The 24614-nt window shown below is 60.5% G+C and overlaps 1 protein-coding gene across 5 annotated transcripts in view; it reads left to right on the top strand.

Moving 5' to 3' along the window:
- STAT3 (signal transducer and activator of transcription 3) overlaps nt 1-15639 on the top strand; it is an 81297-nt gene extending 65658 nt beyond the window's left edge. Inside the window, exons 1-24 of one of the 5 annotated variants that reach the window (XM_052785503.1) lie at nt 3606-3628; nt 5126-5272; nt 5882-6026; nt 6180-6278; nt 6722-6817; nt 6902-6983; nt 7394-7488; nt 7699-7850; nt 8293-8451; nt 8576-8668; nt 9488-9547; nt 9840-9869; nt 9982-10075; nt 10160-10207; nt 10472-10555; nt 10651-10749; nt 10932-11067; nt 11291-11343; nt 11433-11527; nt 11852-11991; nt 12393-12608; nt 12888-12930; nt 13276-13388; nt 13475-15639. In XM_052785503.1, the coding sequence (XP_052641463.1) occupies nt 5145-5272; nt 5882-6026; nt 6180-6278; nt 6722-6817; nt 6902-6983; nt 7394-7488; nt 7699-7850; nt 8293-8451; nt 8576-8668; nt 9488-9547; nt 9840-9869; nt 9982-10075; nt 10160-10207; nt 10472-10555; nt 10651-10749; nt 10932-11067; nt 11291-11343; nt 11433-11527; nt 11852-11991; nt 12393-12608; nt 12888-12930; nt 13276-13388; nt 13475-13530 (2316 nt within the window). In that variant the 5' untranslated portion in view covers nt 3606-3628; nt 5126-5144 and the 3' untranslated portion in view covers nt 13531-15639. Of the gene's footprint in view, nt 1-3605; nt 3629-5125; nt 5273-5881; nt 6027-6179; nt 6279-6721; nt 6818-6901; nt 6984-7393; nt 7489-7698; nt 7851-8292; nt 8452-8575; nt 8669-9487; nt 9548-9839; nt 9870-9981; nt 10076-10159; nt 10208-10471; nt 10556-10650; nt 10750-10931; nt 11068-11290; nt 11344-11432; nt 11528-11851; nt 11992-12392; nt 12609-12887; nt 12931-13275; nt 13389-13474 lie in introns of those variants that run through there. The other 4 variants (XM_052785502.1, XM_052785504.1, XM_052785506.1 and 1 more) reach the window with 4 other exon arrangements.
- Nucleotides 15640-24614: the final 8975 nt, after the last annotated feature.

Below are 24614 nucleotides of genomic sequence, written 5' to 3'. Positions count from 1 at the left end.
AGCTGTTCTCAGGCGCGTCCCAGAAACGAGAAAGCAGATGGAAGGCAATTGTGGGACTGCTTCCAGGGCAGCAGCCCTGTTTTAAATAAGGCTGTTGAGTGTGCAGAGCTCTGCCGAGCTGCCAGTGACGCCACACAGCTCAGGCCCGGCTCTCGTGCTCTGTCCTTGCAGGGGAGCTAAAGAAAGATGAACTTTAGCTCTTGAGTTACTTTTAGCAGCTTTGCTCTGAGCTCTGGACAGTGTGTTTACCCCTGGGCTTGCATCATGCCGTGCTTGGCCCTGGCTGCATCGGTTGCTCCCTGGCTCCGTTCCAGAGACGGGAGGAGACGCTAACCGCAGAGACAGGCAAGCCCAGCGGAATCGGAAAGGTTCAACCCTCAGATCTTTAAACCCAGTCAACGGAGGCTTCCCAGTGGCAGGGCTGGCTGGGGAGAGGCTCCTGCGTGGGGTTTCAGGGCTGATGAGATCAGAGCTTCCCTAACGCTGCTGACTGTGACAATAAGGAGTGTCACAGGGACCCTTTCCCTCTGGGACAGTCAGTGCTTCAGGCTGCCTGGCTGCCTTCTGTTGATGCTGGAGGAGCTGGAGCTCGGTGCTGCACCAAAGGAGGCAACATCTCCTCTCAGCCCTTCGGGAGGGAGAGGAGGCTTTTGGCTTCCTGACTGCTTCCTGCTCCCAGCTGGTCCTGTCTTCCCACATCCTTCCCTGAGCTGACAGTGGGCCAGGCAGTCTCTGTCATGGGGCCCCCTCCCCGGGGCTGCGTGCCCTCCTGTCACCCACTGCAGTGGACCTGTCTCTGTTGGCATGAGCCCATATTCTAGCAAAGCCCATCTCGAGGCCGAGAGATCCCTCGAGGTGAGAACTGGGTGCCGTGGAGCCTCTGGGGATGGCGAGCAGAGACAGTGTCCTGCCCTGGGCTGGCTGCAGGCACAGCTAGCAGGCAGCGGCCTTCTCTGCAGGCTGCTGCCCCGCTCCCACGCGGGGCGAGCCTGCCGTGGTGGTTCCGTACTTGTGCTTGTGGTCTGCAGTGACTTCCTTTGCTTCCTCGGCTGCTCGCCTTGCAAGGAGGTGCCTGCGGTGGGAAGAGGCAGAGCAGCTCATGTTTCGCTGCGTGCTAGTTCTGTTTTTTATGGATCGGTACGACGGTGTGCGGTGTTGGGGCCCTGGCAGGGCGCCGGCTTCCTGCGGCCGCGGAGCATGCGCTGCAGCGGGGAGGATCTCGTGCTTGAGCGGGAGCCCGGGCTGCCACGGTGGCTCATCCTGCAGCTATTTGTGGCAGTGAGAAGTGGCTGATTCCTGTCCAAATGCCGCTTCTGCGCGGCAGCCTGAGGGCTTTGCTTTTGGCCTTTTGGTGCACTGCAGATTGGGGCTCCAGTACTGCCCTGAAATACCCAGGTTGTGGCTTTCTTGTGGAAGATCCGCTTGGATCAAGGAGGGTCCAGTGAAGTGGCATCTGGTTCAGCTGCTGCAGCCTGATAGGAGAAAGTCTGTCCATGAGCCGTTCCGCACTGGCAGTGCCCAGGAAGCTGGCTCCCGTGCAATGGCGATGCTGCAGCACCGGTCCTCGGCTCCTGGCTCAGGGCTGGGGACGCTGCTCTGGCAGGAGACAGGCTGGGGCAGTGGCTACCATTTCTGGACAGGCTGCACGGGGTTGCCGTCGCGGTGGTGCAATAGGAAATGAGGTGGCTGAGCTCAGCGGCAGGCAGGGCACTCTGGTGGCTTGTAGGTTTTCAGCTGTTGCCTGGCCCATGTATTTGTTGGGGTTTTCCCCCCCCAGAAGCAGCACTGTATGGTTCACGCTGTAATAATAGCCTCCAGTACCAAGTTAAAAGGGCTGTGAACACACCACAGCTGCCTGTGTGTAGGGAGCACTCCACATGCTGCTGCAGCCAAACAGCCAGCAAACAGCTGAATTCACTGCAGAATGGGGGCTTTGATGTGATGCCCAGTACGCAGCCATGAACTGCAGCTAATGGCCCAGCCTTTCTTGGTCTGCAGTTGCAGAAAACAAAAGTTCTGGGGCTGCAAAGGCCCTGTCACATCAAGGGAAGTCTTTCTCTGAGGCTGAAGGAGTATCTGTTGTTTACAGGCTTCTGCATGGGCTGGGGTCTCTCTCCTCCTCCCTTTCACTTATTGCTCCATTGAAAACAGGCTTGGTTCACATGGCCTTCACTGAGGGTTGTGCCAGAGGGTTGTTGTTCAAGGTTAATGTCCTGTGGATGTTGCTCCTGTCTTTGGGCCTGTTCGATGCTGTAAAGTTCTGAAAACCTCTTTAACTCCGTGTCAGGTGCCAGTGTCTGTCTTCTCCCTGTGTCTCAGTCCACAACAGGTTGTTCCCCTTTTCTCTCCTTTTCAAAAAGCATCCAGAAAAATGGGGAAAGTGTCACGTGCAGCAAAGATCAGAAGAGCACTACATACAGTGATGTTGAAAGTGTCAGGTGACAGTGATCTGATATGTGGGCCCATCTTGGAGAAGCTGCTAATGAAACCCAGCTCTCTATGCTGTGCAGCCCCTCGTGGTCAAGCGGGGCCTCGGGGCATGGGAGCTGCGGGTGGGCAGCTGCGGGTGGTGGCAGGGTGCCCGTGGTCATCTCTTGTGCTGCTGGAAGTCTGCACAAGTACCCAGCTCTGTGCTCCAGGCGAGGTTCAAAACTCCTGCCTGATGCTACTGTGTGCCCAGGGAAGCCTTACTTGCCGTTAAGGCTTCGTAAATGTCTGTCCTGCCTAATAAAAGCCTGCTTGGCTCCTAGGTGGAACAGCTGCTCTCACTTGTGTCCTCACCTGCTTCCAGCCCATCCTGGGGCCTAGGGCAGAGCAGCCTGGTTTGCTGGAGGGGAATAAATCCCATCTCGAGGGGTGGCGTGGCCATCCTCCCATCTGCCTCCTCTTCACTCTGCTTGTTGGGCGCTGCTCTGTGCCTCCCGGCACCCCTCCTGCTGCTGGCCTATTCCCAGACCTTCACACCTCCTGGGGCATTTGCTGTGATTTCCTTCGCGCTGGCTCCTCGGGGCTGCCCCACCGTGATGGTTTGCTCCCGCAGAAGCTGCGGCGGGCTCCTGTGCCCACGGTGCTGCGGGATGGAGTGCGGTGCCCTGACCCACACCGAGCCCAGGGCCAGCCTGGGACTCATGGCTGGTGCTGGGCCCCATTGCCTGTGCTCTGCTCCTGCAGCACCAGCTGGGCCGCCAGCCTGGCTGCTGGTCGCTGGCTGCCCAGCCGTCCCCAAACCCCAGCTGGCGCGTCACTTGCTGCAGTGACCTTTGGGAAGAGCAAACAGCTTTCTGCAGGGAAGTGACTTTGTGCTGGCGTAGAGCAAAGCTCTGTGCCTTTGCTCCCTGAGCACAGCTTGCGGTCCTGGTCCCCTCGTTAGCATTAGTTTGATTTCCATCGATATACAAGTCGCTAACTCGAAAATTGCTCCTTCCTTGTTTCTATTGTTTCCTGGCAGTCTCCGCCTTCTGCACTTACTGTAAGCTCTGCAGCTCCTTCCCTGCCTCCCGGAGCAGAGGCAGGCATGCGCACCTCTGGCCGGAGGGCGCCTGGAAGACATTGGCACCAGATTAAAGCCTTGTACCTGTCGCTGGTGACCTACATGCCCAAGACCCCTCTTTTCCCCTGTGGCAAGAAGGTAGGAAAGCTTTGGGAAATGGTGCGTCTCTCTAGGAGAAAGCTTTGCCGAAGGCAGGCACTTGGGAAGTGTGCTCTCGTGTGGGGAAGCTCGGTGCTTGCCAGGCTGAAGCAGGACAGATGGAAGCTCAACTCCTGAAGCCGAGCCCAAAGCTGTGTTCCCTGTGCTCGGGGAGCTTCTGCGCAGCTCAGCGCAGGTCTGAGGGGTTTGACGGTGTTCGGAGCTGCCTATGACATAACTTTTAACCTCTCTCTGACCCTGCGGTGTGAGTAGCGCTGAGAAGTGAGGCTTCCTACCTGACTGGGTTTGTAAGAGCGACTGCATCTGGCCTGACCTGCTTGGGGCTGCACCCAGCCCTGCGGGCTTGTGCCTCCCCGAGACCTCGGGGTTTGTGGGCTGTGAGATTCTCCACAGGGGTGGGAGAGGATGAGGCTCAGCTCAGCAGCCAGGGCCTGCCTGCTCTGCTCCTGTAATCCGGTGCAAATGGCCACTGGTTGCCGGTGCCAGCGTGAGCTCTGCTGTTCTGAGCTCAGATGTTTCAGATTAATTTCATGATGTGGTGAAAAAAGAATGAGTCAGAATCTGGGCTTTATTCAGCTTTGCAGCTGGGGCAGCTGGAGTGAAACCTTTCTGCCACCGCTCTTCTTGGGAAGCTTGGCTGGGCTGGGGCCGAAGCCGCCTTCCACGCTTGCCTTTGGCTGGATTTCGAGTTGAGCTCTCGGGATGAAGTGGTGCTGCTGGGCCCTCACTTTTTGGTGCTCTGGCTGCTTTGCCGCTCACCCTTGCAGGCAGGCGAGGCTGCGTGGCCGTGTCCTGCGCCGTCGGGGGCTCCGGGGCCGAGTGCTGTGGCACGGATGTCGGCGGGCGTGAAAAGGGCTTTTCCCTTCGCAGCCAGGCTGGTTCCTTCCCCAACCTCCCTGAGGCGTGCGTGCCAGTATTCCCACACTAAGGATGCATTTTCAGTCTGCAGTTCTGCCTTCTCTTGACCCAGGCCCGCCCACGGGTGACGGCAGCAGAGGTGCCTGCCCTGCCAGCTGGAGCTGGCAGCCACTCTTGCCTTGCCGGAGCCCAGCCTGGAAGCACAAACTGGTGCTGGTCCCAGGGCTCCTTGAACTGGTCCTGTGGCTACTGGCTCGGGCTGGATTTTGCTGAAGAGGAACCAGCTCCTGGATGTGTGATCAGCTCCTCAGGGACACCGGGCCTGGGCTCATCCCTCGGGGTGCGTTGGTGCTCTGCAGTGTCGTGGGCCCAGAGCTGTGCACACAGCAGCTGCCCTTGGAGGGATGGGCACAGCCTGGCCCTTGCCAGCACCAGCCCTCTCGGAGCTGTGTGCCCTGGGCTCGCCGTGCCCCGGCTGTCTCTGGTTCTTGCCCCATCAGCCCTCCCCAAAGGGGAGCAGCGGTTGTGGCTGGGTCCTGCCGAATGGCTGGCAGGAGGGAGTCTGGATCCAGAGTCCTGGGTGCCAGCTCTGAGCAGCATGTGTGCCCATCCCACCAGGTCTCCGGAGCTGGCCAGGATGGCTCAGTGGAACCAGCTGCAGCAGCTTGACACGCGATACCTGGAGCAGCTCCACCAGCTCTACAGCGACAGTTTTCCCATGGAGCTCCGGCAGTTTCTGGCCCCATGGATTGAGAGCCAGGACTGGTAAGGCCTTGCGAAATGCCGGCGTAGGGACTTTGCTCCGGACACCTGCTCTGGGGAGGTAGCAGGTCTGGAGGAGCTCTGCCACTTTCCCTGGGCTCTTGACGTGGCAGGGCTGGTCTTCCTCCCTGAGGCTCGTGTGGCAGGAAGGGGAGTGGGACTCTGTGTGCATAGTGCCAGACCCCGGACCAGGAGAAGGGAGAGCTCCAAAGCGGAGGTGTCCCCGTCCAGGGCTGACTTATATAGACCTCTGTTGTAAGCGAGGTTGACACAGAGCACTGATTCCTGGATCCCATCCAGAGAGCACATGGGACTGGTGAGGTGCTTGCATGCACTGTCTGCCTGGCTTAAGGCCAGACTTTAAGCCTGAGTCCAAAACCTCTGTCGCGCTGCCCTTGCAGGTGCAGTCCAAGGGCTTGGTTTATTGGCATGAAGCAAGTCAGGCCTGCTCTGGCCCTTGCTCTGGTGCAGGTTAGGAAGATGGCTGGGGTGTTAAATTGCGTGGGGGACGGCAGGCGTGAGCAGACGTGCCCTGCCTGCAGCACTGGCTGCAGCGCTGCCTTGCCCCTTCCCCTGCGCCGGGCACCCAGGACTCTGCCCTCCCTCGTGCAGGGCGTACGCCGCCAGCAAGGAGTCGCATGCCACACTGGTGTTCCACAACCTGCTGGGGGAGATCGACCAGCAGTACAGCCGCTTCCTGCAGGAGTCCAACGTCTTGTACCAGCACAACCTGCGGCGCATCAAGCAGTTCCTGCAGGTGAGACGGGAAGCGCTGGTTTGGCATGGGGAGGCATGGGGGGAGCCTGTGGAAGTCCAACGGCTTCCTCAGCACAGCTCACGACCCACAGCCCTAAAGGATGCTGGGAGTTACATTGTGCCTGCTAAACTTGGGGATTTGAACCTTTTACAGAGCAGATACTTGGAGAAGCCGATGGAAATAGCCCGCATTGTGGCTCGCTGCCTGTGGGAAGAGTCCCGGCTCCTCCAGACGGCTGCCACCGCAGCGCAGGTCAGTGGCTTGTCCCACCGCCCACCCAGCAGCGCTGTGCAGGTGCTCAATGCTGAAGGGAAGCTGCAGTCCGAAGCTCCCCACTTGCTTCCTTCAATAATGATAGTTGCTTTGTGCTGAGGTATGGTCCAGCTGCGGTGGCTGATAACTTCTGCTCTCTGGGCAGCAGCTGCTTCCCACCAGGATGCAGCCTGGGTGCTCTCTGTCTGGGGTGGCTGTTAGCTTTGTGCATCCGTCTCTCCTCTTGCCCCTTGCTTGGGGTGCGCCCTGCACCGTGCACCTTGCTGTGCAGCCCTGGAGCTAATGCTGCAAGCGAGCAGCTGGCTGCACTGGGTTTTGTTAGTGAGGGTGTGAAGACCCTTCCTGCAAAAGCTCCTCAGGCAGGGAGGGGAGTGTCCCTGGGTCGTGGCCCTGTTCTAATGCCCTCCTTGTCCCCTCTGCAGCAAGGGGGACAGGCAACACATCCGACAGCAGCTGTAGTGACGGAAAAGCAGCAGATGCTGGAGCAGCATCTGCAGGATGTGAGGAAGAGGGTGCAGGTATGAGTGCTGCCTAGGCACTTTCTCCTTTACCCACTGGGGTGATTTAGTGCTTTGAATAAATCCACATCTCTTGCCTTGCAGGATCTGGAGCAGAAGATGAAAGTGGTGGAGAATCTCCAGGATGACTTTGATTTTAACTACAAGACTTTGAAAAGCCAAGGAGGTAATGGAAGCTCATTAGCATCTGGCAAACCAAAGTGTGTTCCTGCTAGGAAACTTACTGGAGGGCATGTTCCAGTCTTCCCGGTGCCTCCTCTCCAAGCAGGAAGGGTGGCTTAGGCTTAGGACATTTGCATGGCAATTGGAGAAGCCTTGCCTTCTGACACTGCCTCCAGGGAAGTTGAACCAGAGCTCTGCCTGTGAGCAGAGAAATGGCGTGTGGGGGCGATAGCGCTGCTGTGCCTGCAGGAAAGCCAGCAAGGTGCTTAGAGGCTGTGTGAGATCGCTGCTTAACTATTAAAGTTTTTCTAGGGTGCCCGCTCCTTTGCAGTGGAAGTCTTTTGTTTGTGTGATGGTTGGGAGGGTAGGAGGAGTCCATGTGCATGCCTGAAGCTTTCTCACCTCTTTGCACAGACATGCAGGACCTGAATGGAAACAATCAGTCGGTGACCCGGCAGAAAATGCAGCAGCTGGAACAGATGCTCACGGCGCTGGACCAAATGCGAAGGGTATGTCGTGCAGCTGGCCCTCCAGATCCCCCTGGGGTGCAGTGGTGCCCTTTTTTCTGGGGTATGTGTTTGGTGTTCCTGCATGGCCAGAACTGAGAGCAGTGCTGGAAACGCAGCCCTGGGCGACTTCTTTCTTGTCTGTGAATGTAAAACTTGCAGATCTCGGAGGGAGTCAGAGGGTGTTGAAGGTTCTGCTTTCTTTTTTGACAGGGTATTGTGAGTGAGCTGGCTGGACTGTTGTCAGCTATGGAGTATGTGCAGAAGATGCTGGCAGATGAGGAATTGGCAGACTGGAAGAGACGGCAGCAGATCGCCTGCATTGGTGGCCCACCAAATATCTGCTTAGACCGGCTCGAGAACTGGTAGGAGCTGGCTGGGGGTTGGATCAGTTACCAGAGAGGTGGCATTCAAACACCTGCAGTGGAAATGAGCTCTTTGCCTCTGGAAACATCTTTGCAAAATGGCTTCTGATGCCTGCAAGCATAAATGTAATCCGCTAGTCAGGCTGATCCTCGATAGTGGGCACTAGTGCTGGAATGGTTAGCCCCAGGCCTGTGGGATTTTGAGGCTGCTGTGAGAAGTTCCTGTTGTGTCTCTGCGTGTAGGGTGCGTGTAGGTTTCTTTTGTAATGCATGGCCTAGAAAAATGTGCTGGGCCGGGAGCCATAGGCATGTTCTGTTCTCTGCTGGTCTGGTACAGAGAGCATCCTCTCTTGCCCAAGCAAGAGAAGAGGAGGGCTCTGCGGGCTGGGACCATGCGGGGCTCGGCAGCCAGAGCTAACACTGGTTCTTCCTGCTCCCCTAGGATAACCTCTCTTGCTGAATCACAGCTACAGACCCGGCAGCAGATCAAGAAGTTGGAAGAACTGCAGCAGAAAGTGTCCTACAAGGGTGACCCAATTGTCCAACACCGGCCCATGCTGGAGGAGCGGATTGTGGAGCTGTTCAGGAACCTGATGAAAAGGTGCCAAGGGCTGGGAGGCAGCTGTGGACAGTCCCCTGGTCACAGGCAGCGGGTGGAGGGGTGGGCAGTGAGCATGCTGGGCCAGGCTGAGGTTTAACTGTGGTTCTTGTGCCTTTCCCTGCAGTGCTTTCGTTGTGGAGAGGCAGCCCTGCATGCCCATGCACCCTGACCGGCCCCTGGTCATCAAAACTGGCGTGCAGTTCACCACCAAAGTCAGGTGGGTCACTGGCCCTTGCGATCCTGCTGCACTACGGGCAGGGGAAATGAGCCGTGTGGGGGAAAGCAAAGCAGGATCTCTCTCCGAAGGAGATGCTGGTGCAGATCCAGCCTCCAGCTTGCCTGGGGAGTGCTGGTGCTGGGAGGGAATGAATCCCAGCAGGCTGGCCCTGCTGGAGTGCCGCCTGTGTGACTCAGTGCAGGGATGGTGGCTGCTGGCTGGGGCTCTGCTGCGTTCCTGGAGGCAGCCGGAGTTCTGGTAAATCCCGCTGCAGGGGTGGGGAGCAGGAAGAGTCAACGCATCTCTGGCCAGCTGCCTCTCAGCTGGCCTGTGTTCCCTGCCAGCCTCCACAGAGAGCGGCTGCTCCAACACCAAGCTCTACCTGGAACTTCTTCAGCATCTCCCAGCTGTGCCCCTGTTGCCCCCTTGGGATGTGGCAGCATCTTGCCACAGAGCAGTGTGGCGGGTGTTTGTTCAGAGCAGATGTCTGCCTGGTGCGGGCAGTCAGCAGCCAAACCGAGCCCTTCTCAGGGTGCTCAGGGGAGCATGGGCACCTCCCCAGTTCTGGGGACAGGTGTCGGGGCTGACGTGTCACAGGTCTGCGTGCAGACGGGCTCAGGGATGCCGGAGGAGCTGGGTAATACCGCATCTCTGTGAATTTTGTGGTGTGAACTGCGGTGCTGCTTGCTGGGGGGATGCACACAGCACTGCTGTCCATCCAGCTGTTCTGCAGTCTGTGCCAGATGCTGTGTTGAATTGGAGTTGCTTGCATGCGCAGGATCTTCATGCTCACACTCCGTATCTGCTAACTCTTTGCAGGTTGTTGGTCAAGTTTCCAGAGCTGAACTATCAGCTGAAAATTAAAGTCTGCATTGACAAGTGAGTCCTGTGCTCTGATCCTGGCGATTTTGAGTGGGGTTACTGGAGTGGGACTTGTTCCTGCTGCCGTTGGGTCAGGCTCCATCCCTGCACCGAGGGCCAGCGTGACCCCAGTAGAAGGGGAGGGCGCAGGGTGGCACTGGGTCCCAGGGGTTTGTTCCTATGTTGGGGGACAGCCTTGGGGGGCTTGTGGGACTCGATGTTGTGATGTAGCCAGCCCCACACACCAGCTGGTCTACATCAGGGTGGGAAGGCCATGGCCATGACTGGGTGTGTCTCTCCCCTTTCCTAGGGACTCTGGGGATGTTGCAGCACTTCGGGGGTAAGTGCAATGTCTTTTCTTTTCTTGCTTCTGTTTTTAATCCTGGCAAACGTCTGCTGCACGTTCGCTCTGAGAGGCCCTGTCAGCCACGCTCTGTCTTTCCTCTTTCGAGGTCCCGAAAGTTTAACATCCTGGGGACAAACACCAAGGTCATGAACATGGAGGAGTCAAACAATGGTAGCCTCTCAGCAGAGTTCAAGCACCTGGTAGGTACCACGAGCTTTCAGGTTGCTCCTGTTAAGGCCGTGTGCCGTCACGGTGTTGCTTCAGCCTGTTCCTTCTCTCCACAGACCCTGCGGGAGCAACGGTGCGGTAATGGAGGCAGAGCCAACTGCGATGTAAGTGCTGGGGGAGCCCTGGGTAGGAGAGCCCTTTGCCAGCAGCATTGCTCCCTGTCTGGCTCCCTGTTGAGCAGCTGAGCCATGAGGGAAGCAGGAGCCCTGCCCTGAGAGGGAGTGTCCACAGGCACCCTCTGGTGTGTTGGCAGCTGCCAGACCAGCCCTCTTCACCCAGACCTAAGCAGCAGCGTTGGGCCTGATGGCCGTGTGTCAGGCTGAGGGCGGGTGTCTCCTGCGTGCTCATTGTGTCCTCTTCCACCTTAGGCCTCGCTGATAGTCACTGAGGAGCTGCACCTCATCACCTTCGAGACAGAGGTGTATCACCAGGGGTTGAAGATCGACCTGGAGGTGAGCTGTGGGTTACTGCCTGTCACTGCCATGGGCCTGGGTGCAGGGGAGCCCTGGGAGATGTCCCAGCCCATGGTCACATCCTGTCTTTGCAGACCCACTCACTGCCTGTGGTGGTCATCTCCAACATCTGCCAGATGCCCAATGCCTGGGCATCCATCCTGTGGTACAACATGCTGACCAACAACCCCAAGGTAGGGCCCGGCGCTGTGGGGGCAGCTGGCAGAGCAGCAGTGCAGGCTTTGGGATCAGAGTGTCCCAGCAGGCAGGCTGCAGGCAGGGAGAGGGAAGCTGTGGCCTGGGAGCAGGGCTGGGGCAGGACCTGGCCCTGCTTCTGTCCCGTGTCCTGCTCAGGCCTGTGTTTTCCCTCATGCAGAACGTGAACTTCTTCACCAAGCCTCCCATTGGGACCTGGGACCAGGTGGCAGAGGTGCTGAGCTGGCAGTTCTCCTCCACCACAAAGCGCGGCCTCAGCATCGAGCAGCTGACAACGCTGGCAGAAAAACTTCTAGGTAACCTGCTGTGGGTGTCCTGCCCGTCCCTGCTGTCCCTCAGGGTGGCTCCCCATCTGTAAATGCAATACAGGAGCAAGATCGTGTTGTTTGGGAGGGGAGCTATAATTTTCAGTTGCTTGGTTTTCTCCCAAACAACACAAACCTTGGGTTGCTCCCTGGAAGTGTGGTGTCTTTGGAAGAACAGCTCTATCTAAATGTTGATGCTCCTGTTCTCTGCCAGGGCCAGGTGTGAATTACTCTGGCTGTCAGATCACCTGGGCCAAGTTCTGCAAGGTATAACTTGCTCTCTTCCCCTGAGCACCTTCCCTTGGCTGTTCCCTTCCTCCAAGCCATGCTCATGGCCTCTCTGCCCTCTTCCTCAGGAGAACATGGCTGGCAAAGGCTTTTCTTTCTGGGTCTGGCTGGACAACATCATTGACTTGGTGAAAAAGTACATCCTGGCGCTGTGGAACGAAGGGTGAGCCTCGGCCAGTGTCGGTCCAGAGACCCTTGGTTGGGCTGGGCCTTGGGAGGGGTCCCACGAGTTGTGTCCTGATGGAGTGGGGTGCCTCGTCCAGGTGCAGGTGGGCTCTCCTGGGATGCTTTTTCTGTCCATGCCCTGTTGGCTGGTTCAGAGTGAAAACCCACCTGGGAGTCCTTAAAATGCCGGTGGCTCTGCTGGTGGCCAGCCCAGGTCCTGCTGCTGCTTGATGCTGTGCAGAGAGCTGGCAGGGTTCACGTCCTGGAACAGCTGCCCCGGTATCCTGACCCACCCTTGCTCTCCTTGCTTTCTGCTGCCCAGGTACATCATGGGGTTCATCAGCAAGGAGCGGGAGCGAGCCATCCTGAGCACCAAGCCTCCGGGAACCTTCCTGCTGCGGTTCAGCGAGAGCAGCAAGGAAGGTGGCATCACCTTCACATGGGTGGAGAAGGACATCAGCGGTACGTTGCTCTTCCCCTTGCTGCCCTGGGTGCGGTGCCTTTCTCAGCCAGTGTTCCTGGCTCTAAAGGGGGCTTGGAACGCCCTGATAAAACACTTGTTATTTGTCCTTGTCCTGACAAGAACTCTCCCTAGGTTAACTCTTTGAGCCTGGGTGCCCTTTGCTGGTCTCTGCCTCCTGAGCGTCCCTGCCTATGTGCCGCCCATGTGGCGCAGTTTTCTGTGGCCCTGAAACCACCTGGCAGGTCCCCGTCCTGTCCCGTGGTCTGCTGAGTGCCTCGTGAGGCTGAGCACAGCCCCAGGCTGATCTTGTCCCTGCTGCTCCTGGGGTGTTTGAGGAGGGCCCTGCCTTTGCCCGAGGAACGTGGGTGTCTTGCCCTGTGTCAAAAGTCTCCTTGTACAGGGAAGACCCAGATCCAGTCCGTGGAGCCTTACACCAAGCAGCAGCTGAACAACATGTCGTTTGCGGAGATCATCATGGGCTACAAAATCATGGATGCCACCAACATCCTGGTGTCCCCCCTGGTGTACCTGTACCCAGACATCCCCAAGGAGGAGGCATTTGGGAAGTACTGCCGCTCTGAGAGCCAGGAGCACTCTGAAGCTACTGACTCAGGTAGTTGTTGACTTTCTGCGCTCCAGCATGGCTCCCGTGTTGTGAGGAGGCTCCAGGGACAGCACTGGTGGAAGAGCTGTCACCAGCCAGGATCCTGTGCTGGTCCCTGGAGGGCATAGCCACATCAGGGGACTAGCAGTGGGGTCCCCATGGGGTGCGGGCAGCGAGGGCTGTGCCGGGGCTGGGAGGGTGGGCTCTGTCTGCAGGTCTGTGCTCTGGAGGGGGAGGAGAGCAGGGTTCCTCCTCTGGCGGCTGGTGACAAGGCTGCTCACTCCTCTGCAGGTGCTGCTCCGTATCTGAAGACCAAGTTCATCTGTGTCACCCCGTGAGTGTTCCTGGGGGGTGTCTCTGAGTGCTGAGGCGGCATTTGTGTGCTCAGCCTTGCTTGAGGGGGGTTTCCTTCCCACCGCTGCCTGGACTCTGCCTGGGTACCATGAGGCTCCCAGCCTGGGCAGGGGGAGACCATGGGGGCTGAGCCAGGCTCTGGCTCGCTGCCCTAACCGCAGGCTGCTTCTTCCCCTCCTGGGGCCCCTTTCCTCTGGAGAGCTCTTGAGACTGGCTGTGCCATGCCCTGGGGCCTGTCAGGGGGGAGAGGGGGTATCGGAGAGCTCTGGCCAGGCACTGACTCCGGAGGTTTCTGGTTTTTTTTTTCCCTTCCTCCCTCGGACAGCACCTCCTTCAGCAACAGCATCGACCTGCCCATGTCCCCCCGCACCCTGGACTCGCTCATGCAGTTTGGCAACAGCAGCGAGGGAGCAGAGGCTAATGCAGGAGGGCAGTTTGGTGAGTCTGGCGGGTCGTGGCACCCGAGGGGGTCCCGGCTGTAGCCACACACGGGCCGTGTAACCTCCGGCTGTGTCTCCCCGCAGAGTCGCTGACCTTCGACATGGAGCTGACCCCGGAGTGTGCTTCTTCACCGATGTGAGGTGCTCCGCCAGCACTCGCGGGGGCCCTCCCAGGACTCGGGCTTACCGCCTCCAAAGAGCTCCCCTGGTCTCGCCCTGCTCGGTCGTGGTTGCTCTGGGCCTTTCCTCGGGAGGAGCTGGGGGCTGGGGTCCTTGCCACTGATTCCTTGTTTGACCCAGATGAACACCCCCCTCTCCGGGGTGGTGCCGTTCGTCTCTTTGGGGGGAGGGGGGGATGAACCTTTTTCTATTTCCTTCCATAACAGTTTTTTATTATTGTTTCGCTCATTCAAGTGCCTATTAGCCTCCAATCGCAGCCTCAGTTTTTACAAATACTTCTGCAGCCCCAGTTGTGCCGCCTGCTGTTGAAAGCTGCTTTCCTGACTGCCAGAGTCTAAAAGCCCGTGAAGATCCTACGAGCCTGGATTTTGCCTCCAGGCGCCTGAGAGGGGATCGGCCGTTCCTGGCCTCCGCACGGGTTACCTGATGCGCCGTGCAACAGGGGTCTGCCTTGCTGCTGCCCCAGCAGCCCTCCCAGAGCTCGCAGAGTGCAGAGGGATCCCCTCTCTGCACCTTTGGCCCTGCTTTTGGCCAGGAGGACCAGCACATGGCTCAGAGTTGCAAGGTAGATGGGCCCCGGCGCTCCTGCCCTGCGAGGGTGATGGTTCGGCTGGGCTCAGCCTGGGCTTTGCTGGGAGCAGGGAGTTCAGTGGCTGCCTGTGCTTGCCACCAGCTTCCTGCTGTGGGCACGGAGATCCAGCTGACTCCAGCAGCCCCAGGGCTCCTGCTGGGACAACTGGTTTCCCTGCAGTGCAAAGGCTGCCCTGGGGCAGGGCAGTGATGCGTCCCGACACCAGGGCATGCTCGTAAGCATGCAGCATTTGCATCTTGGGTCTGTTTCGGGACCTGGGTATAACCACAGAGGCTGCCCTGACTGTGGCTTGCCCTGTGGCCGTGCTAGTGACAGGAGCACGGCTGTGCCTCCCTCGCTGTGCAGAATTAGACCCATTGGACCCCGGGGGGAGGATGGGAGACTGTTGGATCCAACATGGCCTGCAGTGGATGGCCCGGCCCTTTTCCCTCTGGTATGGCTTGTGACGTCCCAGGCAGTGGGTTTGCAGCTTCCTGGGGGCTTTGCGTGGCATTTTTGTTAGAGGTTGGCTGTTGCTGTTAAGGTAGGAGGTGGCAAGAGTTGAAGGGAGCAGGATGTATGTAGGAGGAGGAATCTGCTGTTGGCCAGTGCTTGACGGAGACATGGGTGTTGCAGAGGGCAGGTTTCCTTGCCCGGGAGGGCGAGGAAAGGTGGAAGTTGTGCTGGCCGATGGCTTATTTACCAAAACGGGAGGAGCCCTCCTTCCCTTTCTGTGCGGTGGGCATGCAGACACCAATGAGCAAGGAAGGGGCGGGAGAGGCAGCGGGAGAGCTGCCTGCACTCCCTGCCCTCAGCATCTGGAAGCCCGTGGCGTTCGTGGGGCTGCGGGTGGCACCAAGGGGGTTGCGTGCTGTGCTCAGCCAGGCCTGGTGCTTCGGGGCAGGGCTGTGGGAGCTGTCGGCGCTGAGGCTGTGGGTAACATCAGCAGAGAAATGTCTGAGTGGGCACCAGCCCCGGGCTTTACAGGTCTCTGATTTGTCTTGATTTGGCCCTGGGTGGAGAGAAACCCTCAATCGTCTGTACCAGTGACGCTGCTGTGGTGCAGGGTGGACCCGTCGCGTGGCTCTGGCTTTTCTGCCCAGTAAAGACTCTGGGATGTCCCCACTGCCCTCCTCCAGCTGCGGGCTGCGCTGTCAGCATCGCAGCCTGTGGGCAGAGAGCCAGAGGGCAGGGCAGGGGGGTAGGATCCCCAGGGGAAGGGAGAGAGGGCTGTGGGGTTCAGGCCAGCCCCTTTAGCTGTGTGTGGGCAGGAGAGGGTGTCCGTGGCTCGCCCTGGGGACAGGAATGCCCTTTGAAGTTGGGAGGTGCTCAGAGGGGACGAGGGCCGTTTGCCCCAGTGCTCCCGTGCAGCTGCCTCCAGCTGCAGTCACTGTAGACCTGGGCAGCGTTCAATACTGTAAAAAATTTTATTTTTTTGTATATTTTATTGCTGTATCTACAGGCTTTAACTTTCTCCAAAATAAAGGCTCTGAAGCGACGTGCTCTCGGCGTGTGAATTCAGCTGTCTGTGTGCGGCGCCTGCCTTACCCCACTCCGGGAACTGGGGCCTCTGTCAGCGAAACGCCGGCCCTGACGCCAGAGCTGCGGTTTGCTCGGCGCAAACCAGCCCCCCCCTCCCTCCCCGCGCAGTGCTGCCTGCACCTGACCTGCGCCGCTGCCCGGCACGCGTGGGCAGGCTGCTTTCGGGCCGCCTGCCTTATCGGAGCATGGCAGGGCACTTCCCTGGGGGAGCAGGGGCATGGCGGGGGGCGTATCGCCGTGCCGCAGCACGGGGCTGGTTTTTCTGTCTGCCCCCGGAGCAGCGCCTGGGTCTCCTCCGCTTGCGTAAAGGAAACTCCGGTGCCAGCGTGGGAGGACGTGGCTGCGCCGGGGCCCTGCTCGGGCTGCCGCCTGCTCGGTGGCATCTGGGGCTGCGCTGGGACCCCTGTGCTGTTCCCCCCCACGGGTGCTTCTGCCTCGGGGTGGGGGGGTCAGTGGGCTCCGGGTGGAGGTGACTTTCTCCGCCGCCCCTCTCCTTGGGGCTGCGTCCCTGGGCTGGGTGAAGGGGTGGCTGCTTGGGGGACCTGGCCACAGGCCCAGGGCTGCAGCGTGGGCTTGCCCTGCCCTCTCGGGGTGCCCCCAGAGTCGCCCCTTGCTATTGCCCTGGGCTGAGGGCAGCAGGTCCCAGGCTCTGTAGGGCAAGGTGCCTGCGTGGGGGGTGTGTGTGCTGGGCTGGGAGCAGGCAGGCAGCAGCAGGGCTGTGCTGCCCGTAGAGCACCAGCATCTCCCGCAGGGCCCCTGTGGGATCCACACCCCCAGCGCTTGCCACCTGCGGCCCTCTGCAAAACCACGGAGCAGCAGGATTTTTGTTGCAGGGTTGGGGCTCTGATGAGGCTGAGAGGGAGAGATTATTGCTCAGTCAGAGCAGGATTAGCAGGGGGATTTTTCATGCAGGTCATGCTCAATAAATCCCCTGTAGCCCCTGTGGAACCAGCTGCACTGGGCTGGTTCAAGGCATTGGAGGTGGCCCTGAAGCCTCCTGTGCCCTCTGCACCCCCTGGAGCATCCTGCTCACGTTTGAGCTAAATGCTGAGGCCATCGTGTGTCCCTGCTCTGGGAACCAGCCCCACCAGGACCCTCCATTTCACCATCAAACCAAACCAGGGTTCTGCACGCAGCTGGCAAACCCATTCCTGCCCCCGTGGCAGCTGCATGGGATCGTGCGTCTGCTCTTGGCAGTGCAGCCCGGGGTGCTGGGGGGGGCCGGGTCACATAGGAACACAGCTCAGCCCCAGGGCCACCCCCCCCTCCTTCCCTGGTGGTTCCCAGCTCCCCCCTGCCAGCTGCAGGATAGGGTGGAAAACCCCGGAACAAGGAATTTTCTTGCTGATATGCAAACCCTGGGGTTGCCAAAACCGTTTGCTGTCAGGAACGCAGCGTCCTGTCCCGTGCTCCTGCAGATAAGTGGTTTCTTATCTCCCTGCACCCACACACCCTGCTGCATCCCTGTTGGAACCTGCCCTGCTCCCTGAGTTTAGCCGGGGGGCCTGGCCCTTGGCTAATGGGGTTAATTGGCCGCTGAGCTGATCTCAGGGGTTGATGTTGTGAATGCTCCCGTTGGCAGCACGGTTGGCACGTGCCAGGGCCTGATCTGCGGCAGGAGAAAGCACCTGGGGAAGGTCGCTGGGCTGGCTGGACCCCTGCAGCACCGGCACTGGGGGGCGGCCGAGGCAAGGGGCACTTGCCACCGCTCTGTCCCCCCTCCTGCTGCCCAGGCCATCCCTGGGGGGCTGCAGTTTGCGGGGGGCTGGGCTCCTCACCTTCTCCCCATGCTGGGTGCTGCAGCGGGATCTGGGTGGGAGGGCCAGGCATTGGGGAATGGGGTTGTTTGTAGCTCCGAAAGGAGGTCACGGGGACGGCTTCGCTCCATCCCCAGGGCTGTGGCCGCCCCCTCCGGCAGCGCAGCGGGGAGGGAGCGGGGACGGTGTCTGAGCCAAACGTGCAAACGGATTAGGGGTTTCCAAATGCAGATAAGCTGCTTGGGACACAGATGCGCGTGATGGGGATGGGGCGGCCCCGCGGGGACGGGCAGCCACCTGCCAGGGCGGCCCTGTGCCGCGGGGAGTCCAGAGCGGGCGACTGTTGGCATGAGCGAGCTGGCAGCTCGCATGGGCCCCAGCTGCAGCCAGCTGAGCCCCGGGGTCCCGCTGGCCCCAGGTGAGTCCAGCCTGTGCAATATTGACAGTTCCTTGGGGATAAACCCACAGACAGGGATTAGAGAGGCTGCGGCACAGCCGTGATTACAGCCTCAGCCCCTGGGGCCAAGCGATTTGACTAGCAGTGTTGCAAGAGGGGGTGGGAGGCAGAGACCCCCGGGGCTTGGCCGCCTCCTGCCTGGGGACCTGCTAGAGGCTCTCCTCCTCCGTCCTCCCAGGCGCTTGTGCAGGGTCTTCCCACAGGGACACGGCTCTGAACGCCCCGCGGCACCAAGCTGCTCTGCAGAGAGCTGGCATCGGCCACCCAGTCCAGGCCGTGCCCACAGCCGTGCCCACCGGTGGGGCTGCAGCAATGCCAAGGGTTGCCCTGCTCGTGTGCGGGCAGAGGCAGCGAGCGGGGAAAGCGCAGGGCTGCGCGGGGCCGCAGCCGGTGCTGGGTGGCTGCGCCGAGCACCCCGCTCCCTGACTGCTGTTGCAATGACCCCGGCGGCTCCAATGAGGCAGGGAAACCACAAGCCTCCCCCCTACCTGGCCCAGCCCTGGGGCAGCTGCCTCGGCATGTTCCAGCCCCCCGCTCCCCTCGCCCTCCACAGGGCTGCACGTGCCCCGAGCTCGGCAGCGCGGCTGCTCCCACGCAGCCCATCGCAGCCGTCATTCACGTTTCCAAACCACCGCAGGCTCAGATTGCACAGGCAGAAGCGCGTCCTCCGCAGCCGGAGCAGACCCTCCTGGCACCCGGCTGCTCTCCGGCACGCAGGCTGCACGTAGCAGGGCAGCACGTACCTGAGCGCCGTGAGCAGGCAGGAACGTTTGCCCACGGCTCTGCCGGGTGCTGGTGCCAGGCAATGGTGAGCGCATGGGTGGCACGAAGGCCCCGGGCAGCACGGAGGGTCAGTGCCCTGCCCTGGCCCCAGCTCCTGCCGTTGCCCTGCGCCAGCCCCTGGCCAAAGCCATGCCCAGCCCTGTGCCTGCATGCCTGTGGAGCTCGGACAGGGTTGGCTGCAGGGATGAAATGCTGCTCTGTACCTGCTGGTTTGCCAGGGGAGACCTGCATTGCGGTCTCCTCCTCTGTCCTTCCTCTGTCCAGTCGTGTGCTGCCGTCAAGGTGGAACGGGGAACGAGCGGTGGGATTCTCCGCTCCAAATGCCTATGTAAGCCTCCTCCTCGTCACACCCTTGTTCAGGGCGGCTTTGAGCTGGGCTGCAGAGTACAAGCCACCCCTGCCTCCCCGACACCCGTAAAACAACAGTCAAATATTGCATCACTCTCAAACTTTAATACGCAGCAGAGCTGAGCCAAGCAAGGTCTCGGCGGCGGCGCCCGCTGCCAGGTGTGGCAGAGGTCAGACCCAGAGCTCCGGCACAGCGCGGTCCCCAAGTGCCACCATCTGCCAGCGGCTGCCATGCCAGAGGGACATGACCTGCCTGTTGTCCTGCGTGCATCCCATCCTGGCTCAGACCATGGCGTTTGGCTGTGCTGGCACCAATGCCAAGGGCTCACCTCGCCCCAACTCAGGGTAAAGGGCCCCGGGCTGGATTCGCTGCAGCTCCTGACTGTCCCCATGGACTAATGTCGCTTCCAGGCTCAGCTGCTCAGGAGGCTGGTGGGGTTCGACCAAAATCAGCTTCTGAGCCCTGCATGCTCCGAGCCTCCAGCCTGCCGCGGGGGGGGCTCCTCAGGTGGGTTTTCTCCCTTATTTTCCTTCCAGAGATGCGGTTTCCTCAGTGTCCATCAGCATGAGGCCTGGGAATTAGCACCACGCTGCCATTAGCAGGGGCGGGAGCCCTCTGCATCCCTCTGCCTTCATCCAGGCACATCAGCTCTGCTGGAAACCCACCAGCACGGGGAGTGTGACCTGCCCCCCCCCCCCCCCATCCCCAGAGCTGGGTGCCCACTCGGACTGCAGGAGCTGGACCCTATGGGCAGTGCCCCACAGCGGTCCCCCAGCCCACGCTTCGCCCCGCTGCCAGCCGGGATGGAGCAGCCGGCTTTCCCATCGGAGCTGCCCAGTCACCATCTCTTCCAGCTCCCGCCACTGTGGGGGCAGCTCCCAGCCCTGGTGGGGGGGGCGGTTCAGGGCTGCTCTCACTTTCGGGTTCCTGCTTTCGCTTCCCTCATGCTTTCTTCTCAGCCCCGGCTGCCGGTTCCCATTCCTGCCGCCTGGCCTGACCCTGTCCCGTGCTCGGCCGTGCCGTGCTGCACCGTGCCCGCATCCCACACCGGAGGGCAGGGACCCCGGCTCTGCCTGCAGAAGCGCCATCAGGCCTCGGTCCCGCTGGGGCGGCCGCGGTGCCACGCTGTCCTGGCCCTGGAGCAGCCGCCACTGAATCGGGCTGACCCGCGGCAGCGTGTTTATGGCAGGAGCTGGCTGGGACCGAGCGGTTACTGTGGCAACCTGGGCTCTGCCGAGGGGAGCGCTCCGGCGAGCGCAGGGATGCGTGGCTGCACCGGCGTGGGGTGGGGGACCAAGTGCTGCCCTGGTGCCCCCACTCCTGATGCCCCCCAGCCAGCCCTGGCCCCGGGGTGGGCACAAGGTGCCTGTGCCCTCAGTCCTGGCTGCGCCGTGGGTGCTGGCTAGGCCCCCCTGTGCCCCCCAGGGTGCAGTGGTGCTCGCCAGGCTGATGGGGGGCTCCAGTTCCCATCGCAGACCCAGACCGGCTGTTATCGCCCCGTGTTTTTCAGTAGGCAGCAACCTGGAAGTTTTTTCCGAGCTGGATGAATGATGTGAGGGAACAAAGAGCCTTTGCCCAGGCAGTAATGCTTCTTGGCCGCCGAGACCAAGCGTTTGCTGGGGTTGTTCCCAGCCATATCCGAGTGGCTGGAAGCAGAGGTTTCCTGTGGAAATTCCCCCTCAGACAAAATGCCATTTCCTAGGTTTTTGTTCGAGCAGATCGTCCCCTTGCACTGGCATAAGGCACCGTGGGGCCAAGCCTGCGCCGGTGATGAGCTTCCAACGATGACGAGATTCCCAGGTGTCCCCTGCTTTCCCCTGCCCGTCAGCCGAGCCGCACGCTGCCTGTGGGCTGGCCGGGCCGTGGCAGGGTCTGTCCCGCCCGCTCTGTCCCCCGCCAGCCGCCGGTCCTACTGTCTGCAAGCAGCCCATAGGACCAGCCTGCGCTGTCCCCGAGGTTTTGCATCTTCTCCCTCCCAGTGGGGTCAGAGCCCCACGGAGCCCATCTGGGCCGGTTCTCCGATGGGACCTCCCTTCGCATCCCTCGGCTGGAGCAGAAATAGCCCGACCGGCTCCAGGCCGACCCCTCTGCGTCATGCCTGGGTCCCAAGGGATGGTAGAGCCATCGTGGCATGGGCCGGCCATTCCCTGTGCCCAGCAGCCACCCTGGCTTTGGCAGCAGTGGGTACATCCCTCTCTCCCCGGAGGAGGATTTATGGCCCATATCGGGGAAATCAGACCATGCCGTGCCTGGGCACCAGGACAGCACATTCCTCTGGGGTGGTTGGGTCAGGAGGTGGATCCATGGCTGCCCTGGGAAGCAGGACCACAAGGCAATGGCTCTTTGCCTCTGCCCGAGGCGCTCCTGCCCGCTCCACTCTGCAGAGAGCACGGGGAGCAAATGCTGCTGGGGGTGAGGAGCCGGGGAAGGCGCTGGCAGGAGACCCGGGAACGGCTCCAGTGCTGCGAAACCCGCTGCAGCGGGGGATGGCTGGAGCCCACTGAGCTTGCGTGGCCGAGCCCGTGACACGGTCCCTGCCTGTGGGTGCCCGCACCCGGAGCAGAAGAGGCTCAGGGGCTGCCAGAGCGGGCAGAAGGGTGCTGTGCCGGGGCCGCGGGTCTGCGGTGCCAGCGCAGCCCTGCTGAAGCTTCACCCTCGCTGCTTCTGAAACTGAGTGGGAAAACATGAAGCTGTGACTAATTTGGGGATTCATCTGCTTTTCATTAGCTGGGCTGGATTATCACAATGGGGTTTTCTGGCCTCAGCACCGATCTGGGACCGTGTGGGACCCAAAGCAGGGATGGGTTGAGGCTGGGGTCCTCGGCAAGACTTCCCAGCCTCACTGATAAGCTTGAGGGGATGGAGATCAGAGGCTGCAACCTGGCCTGCGGGTGACGTGGTTGGTGCGTTTGTGTTTTGGCTGAGCCCTGTGCCCTGCATGTCCCAGGAGCAGCAGAGAGTGATGCAGAGGAGCCTCACGTACAGGATGCTCTGGGAGGGCTTTAGGGAGAGGACGGCAACAGCTGGCAGCCTTGGGACCTCTCCAGAGGCTGCCTAAATAAATGCTTCCACTCCTGAGAAATAATCAAGACCCTCGAGATGCCACTTAGAGAAGAAGGCTGCTCTGCCTGCGCTCCTCATGCTCCTGCTCCAAACACAAAGGCAATTTTCTAGGAAATCAATTACGAAGGCCCATGCTCCCTCTCTCCCCTGAATGCGCAGCGTCACTCGGCATCCTGTTGAGCTCATCTGAGATGACAACGTGTTTGGCCGCAGCTCAGCCTGGGCACTGTTTACCTTCCCAGAGGCTTTTTTGAGACTTTCTGAGGACCAACGCAAGAGAGGTCCTGATGAGAGCGGGGACCCGGTAGCGCTGGAAGCTTGCCGGGGTTGTGAGTGGGCTCAGGAGCTTTGCCATGCTCAGTTGGCTGGAAAATCCACCTTTCCTGTCCTGCCCAGAGGTGTCAATGTTGCCTATTATATCCCCTAGATGCCAATGCACCACCCCAGCGCCTGCTCTCCCATGGCAGGGTCTGGCCATTCTGCACCGAAGCAGGGCCAGGCGAGATGGCGGAGGGGGGAATGCCGGCCATGCCCAGGAACCTCCGCTGGTGTTTGCAGAGTCTGTCCCACCAGGACAGATCCTGGGGCTGCCTGTCACTCGGAGGGTCTGATGTGGCCTCCTCATCCCCAAGAGCCACCACCAGCGCAGCCGCCGCTGCCAGGGTAGCACCATGACGGTGCCAGGGCAGCACCAGGACAGCGCCAGGGCATCACCGGGGCAGAGCTGGGGCAGAGCTGGGGTAGCCTCTCCGTTGGTTAATTCTGCAGCCACTGTTCCCCTGTTCTCTTCCTCCCTCCAGAAAGGAAGAATTTCTCTTGGGTAACATCCTCACCAGCCAGCTCAGAGTTTTCCTTGGGATCTGTTTGAAACAAAACTTGATTTGATTTGACTTGATTTGATTTTATTTGATTTGACTCCATTTGCCCTCTCAGCATGGAGGAACACCACTTTCTCTCCTATCACTAATTTCTTCTCCTTTTTTTTCCCCCCTTCCTACCAGAAAGAGGAGGGAGAAGGGAGGGAAGGGCAGAGGGAATGGATGATGTTTTGTGTACGTCTTCCAGCCCTCCGAAGCACGTGTGGCTGTGCAGGTCTTTGGCACGGGAAGCGCCACGTCGCTGGGACCCTCCAGATCCACCTGGACCCGCTGTGCCCCGCCAGAGGCCCAGCAGCCACAGACATTGTGCGTGACCTTGATTTTCTCGGCCGGAGCAGCCAGTGCCTGGATGACTGCGCTGGTGGGTTATGTGGGCTGAGGATTGTGAAAGTCGTTTGTCCGCGTGATGCAACTCGCTGGAGCGTAAGCGTCCCTAGCCAAGGCAAGGCTGGCAGGGAGTGCAGTCCTTTTGCCGATTTCCCCATTCCTTTCCTTTGTCTCAGTGGAAAAAGATGCCGTGGGAGATGCTGGCCCCATGCTGGGCGCCCGTCCCCGGCTCGCTGGGGTCCCAGCTCATGTCCCCGTGAGGTCTGGAGTGGCGTGGGAGCGCTGGGAACAGCAGCCAGGACTCTGCTGGCAGTGGCTCAGCAGTGATGTGTCAGCCCCGTGTGCGCGAGATGCCTCCTGAGCGTATGCACGCAGGCGACGAAATGTTTGGTGGGAGCCAGGAGCTGCTCAGGCTGGAGCCACTCGTCCCCCCGGGCTGTCCCATTCATCCTGGGCTACTCTGGGCACATAGCAAGTGCTGGCGGGGAGGAGGTGAGCCAAAAACCACTGGTTTGTGGCTGGCATTTGCATGGGAGCAGGTGCTGGGGTGGTGCCTGCCCAGCCCACAGATATTTATCTCTTGGACACGTGGAGCTGGGCTAGGCGGTGAGGAGCTGGAACAGGAGAAGAGCTGTTTGGGGGTGTCACTCTGGGCAGCAGAGCCCTGAAGGCCATGGCACCCTGGGCAGGCTGTGTCTTTGCTGGCTGGACAACGGTCCCTGGGCATCCTGCTGTGTTCCTGCCGTGGCCCCGGCTTTTGGGGCTCACAGCGTTGTCCCCTGGGCTCGCTTCCCCCCGCCTGCCAGTTCCCACAGTTGCATGGTCCCAAAGGAAAGAGGAGGAATTTAATACAAAAGCAATAGATAAAAAAAACGGAGAGGTGAGGAGCTGGGACCATGCTTTTACGTAATTGCCAATCGATTCGCAATTGCGGGTGCGTTAACTGTCCCAAGAATGATCCTGTCCCAGCACTGGCACTCGAGCAAGGAGAGCCAAGCCCGTCTCTCCCGGCTTCCCAGGGCTGGCGCTGGGTGCTCACCAGCCGTGGGCAGGGATCACCCACGCTACTCCCAGGCCAGAGCAGGATGGCGCCCTGCACCGGCTGAACTTCCCTCCAGAGTTTTTTCAGGCTGCAGAAGATTAACTGGTAAAGAAAGTGAAAGCCCAGGAGATCCCATGCGGCGGCAAGAGCACTCAAGCAGAAATGAGCACACCCGGTATTGCTTCCTGCCTGGCCGCCTGTCCCTGCCGCGGGCGCAGCAGCCGCTGCCCGGGGTGCCCCGTCACCCAGGGTGCCCCATCACCCTGGGGTGCCAG

The sequence above is a fragment of the Harpia harpyja genome, chromosome 4, assembly GCF_026419915.1.
Source record: "Harpia harpyja isolate bHarHar1 chromosome 4, bHarHar1 primary haplotype, whole genome shotgun sequence".
Classification (NCBI taxonomy): Eukaryota; Metazoa; Chordata; class Aves; order Accipitriformes; family Accipitridae; genus Harpia; species Harpia harpyja.
The sequence above is the reverse complement of the archived record's forward strand: the minus strand, read 5'-3'. Positions and strand labels throughout refer to the sequence as shown.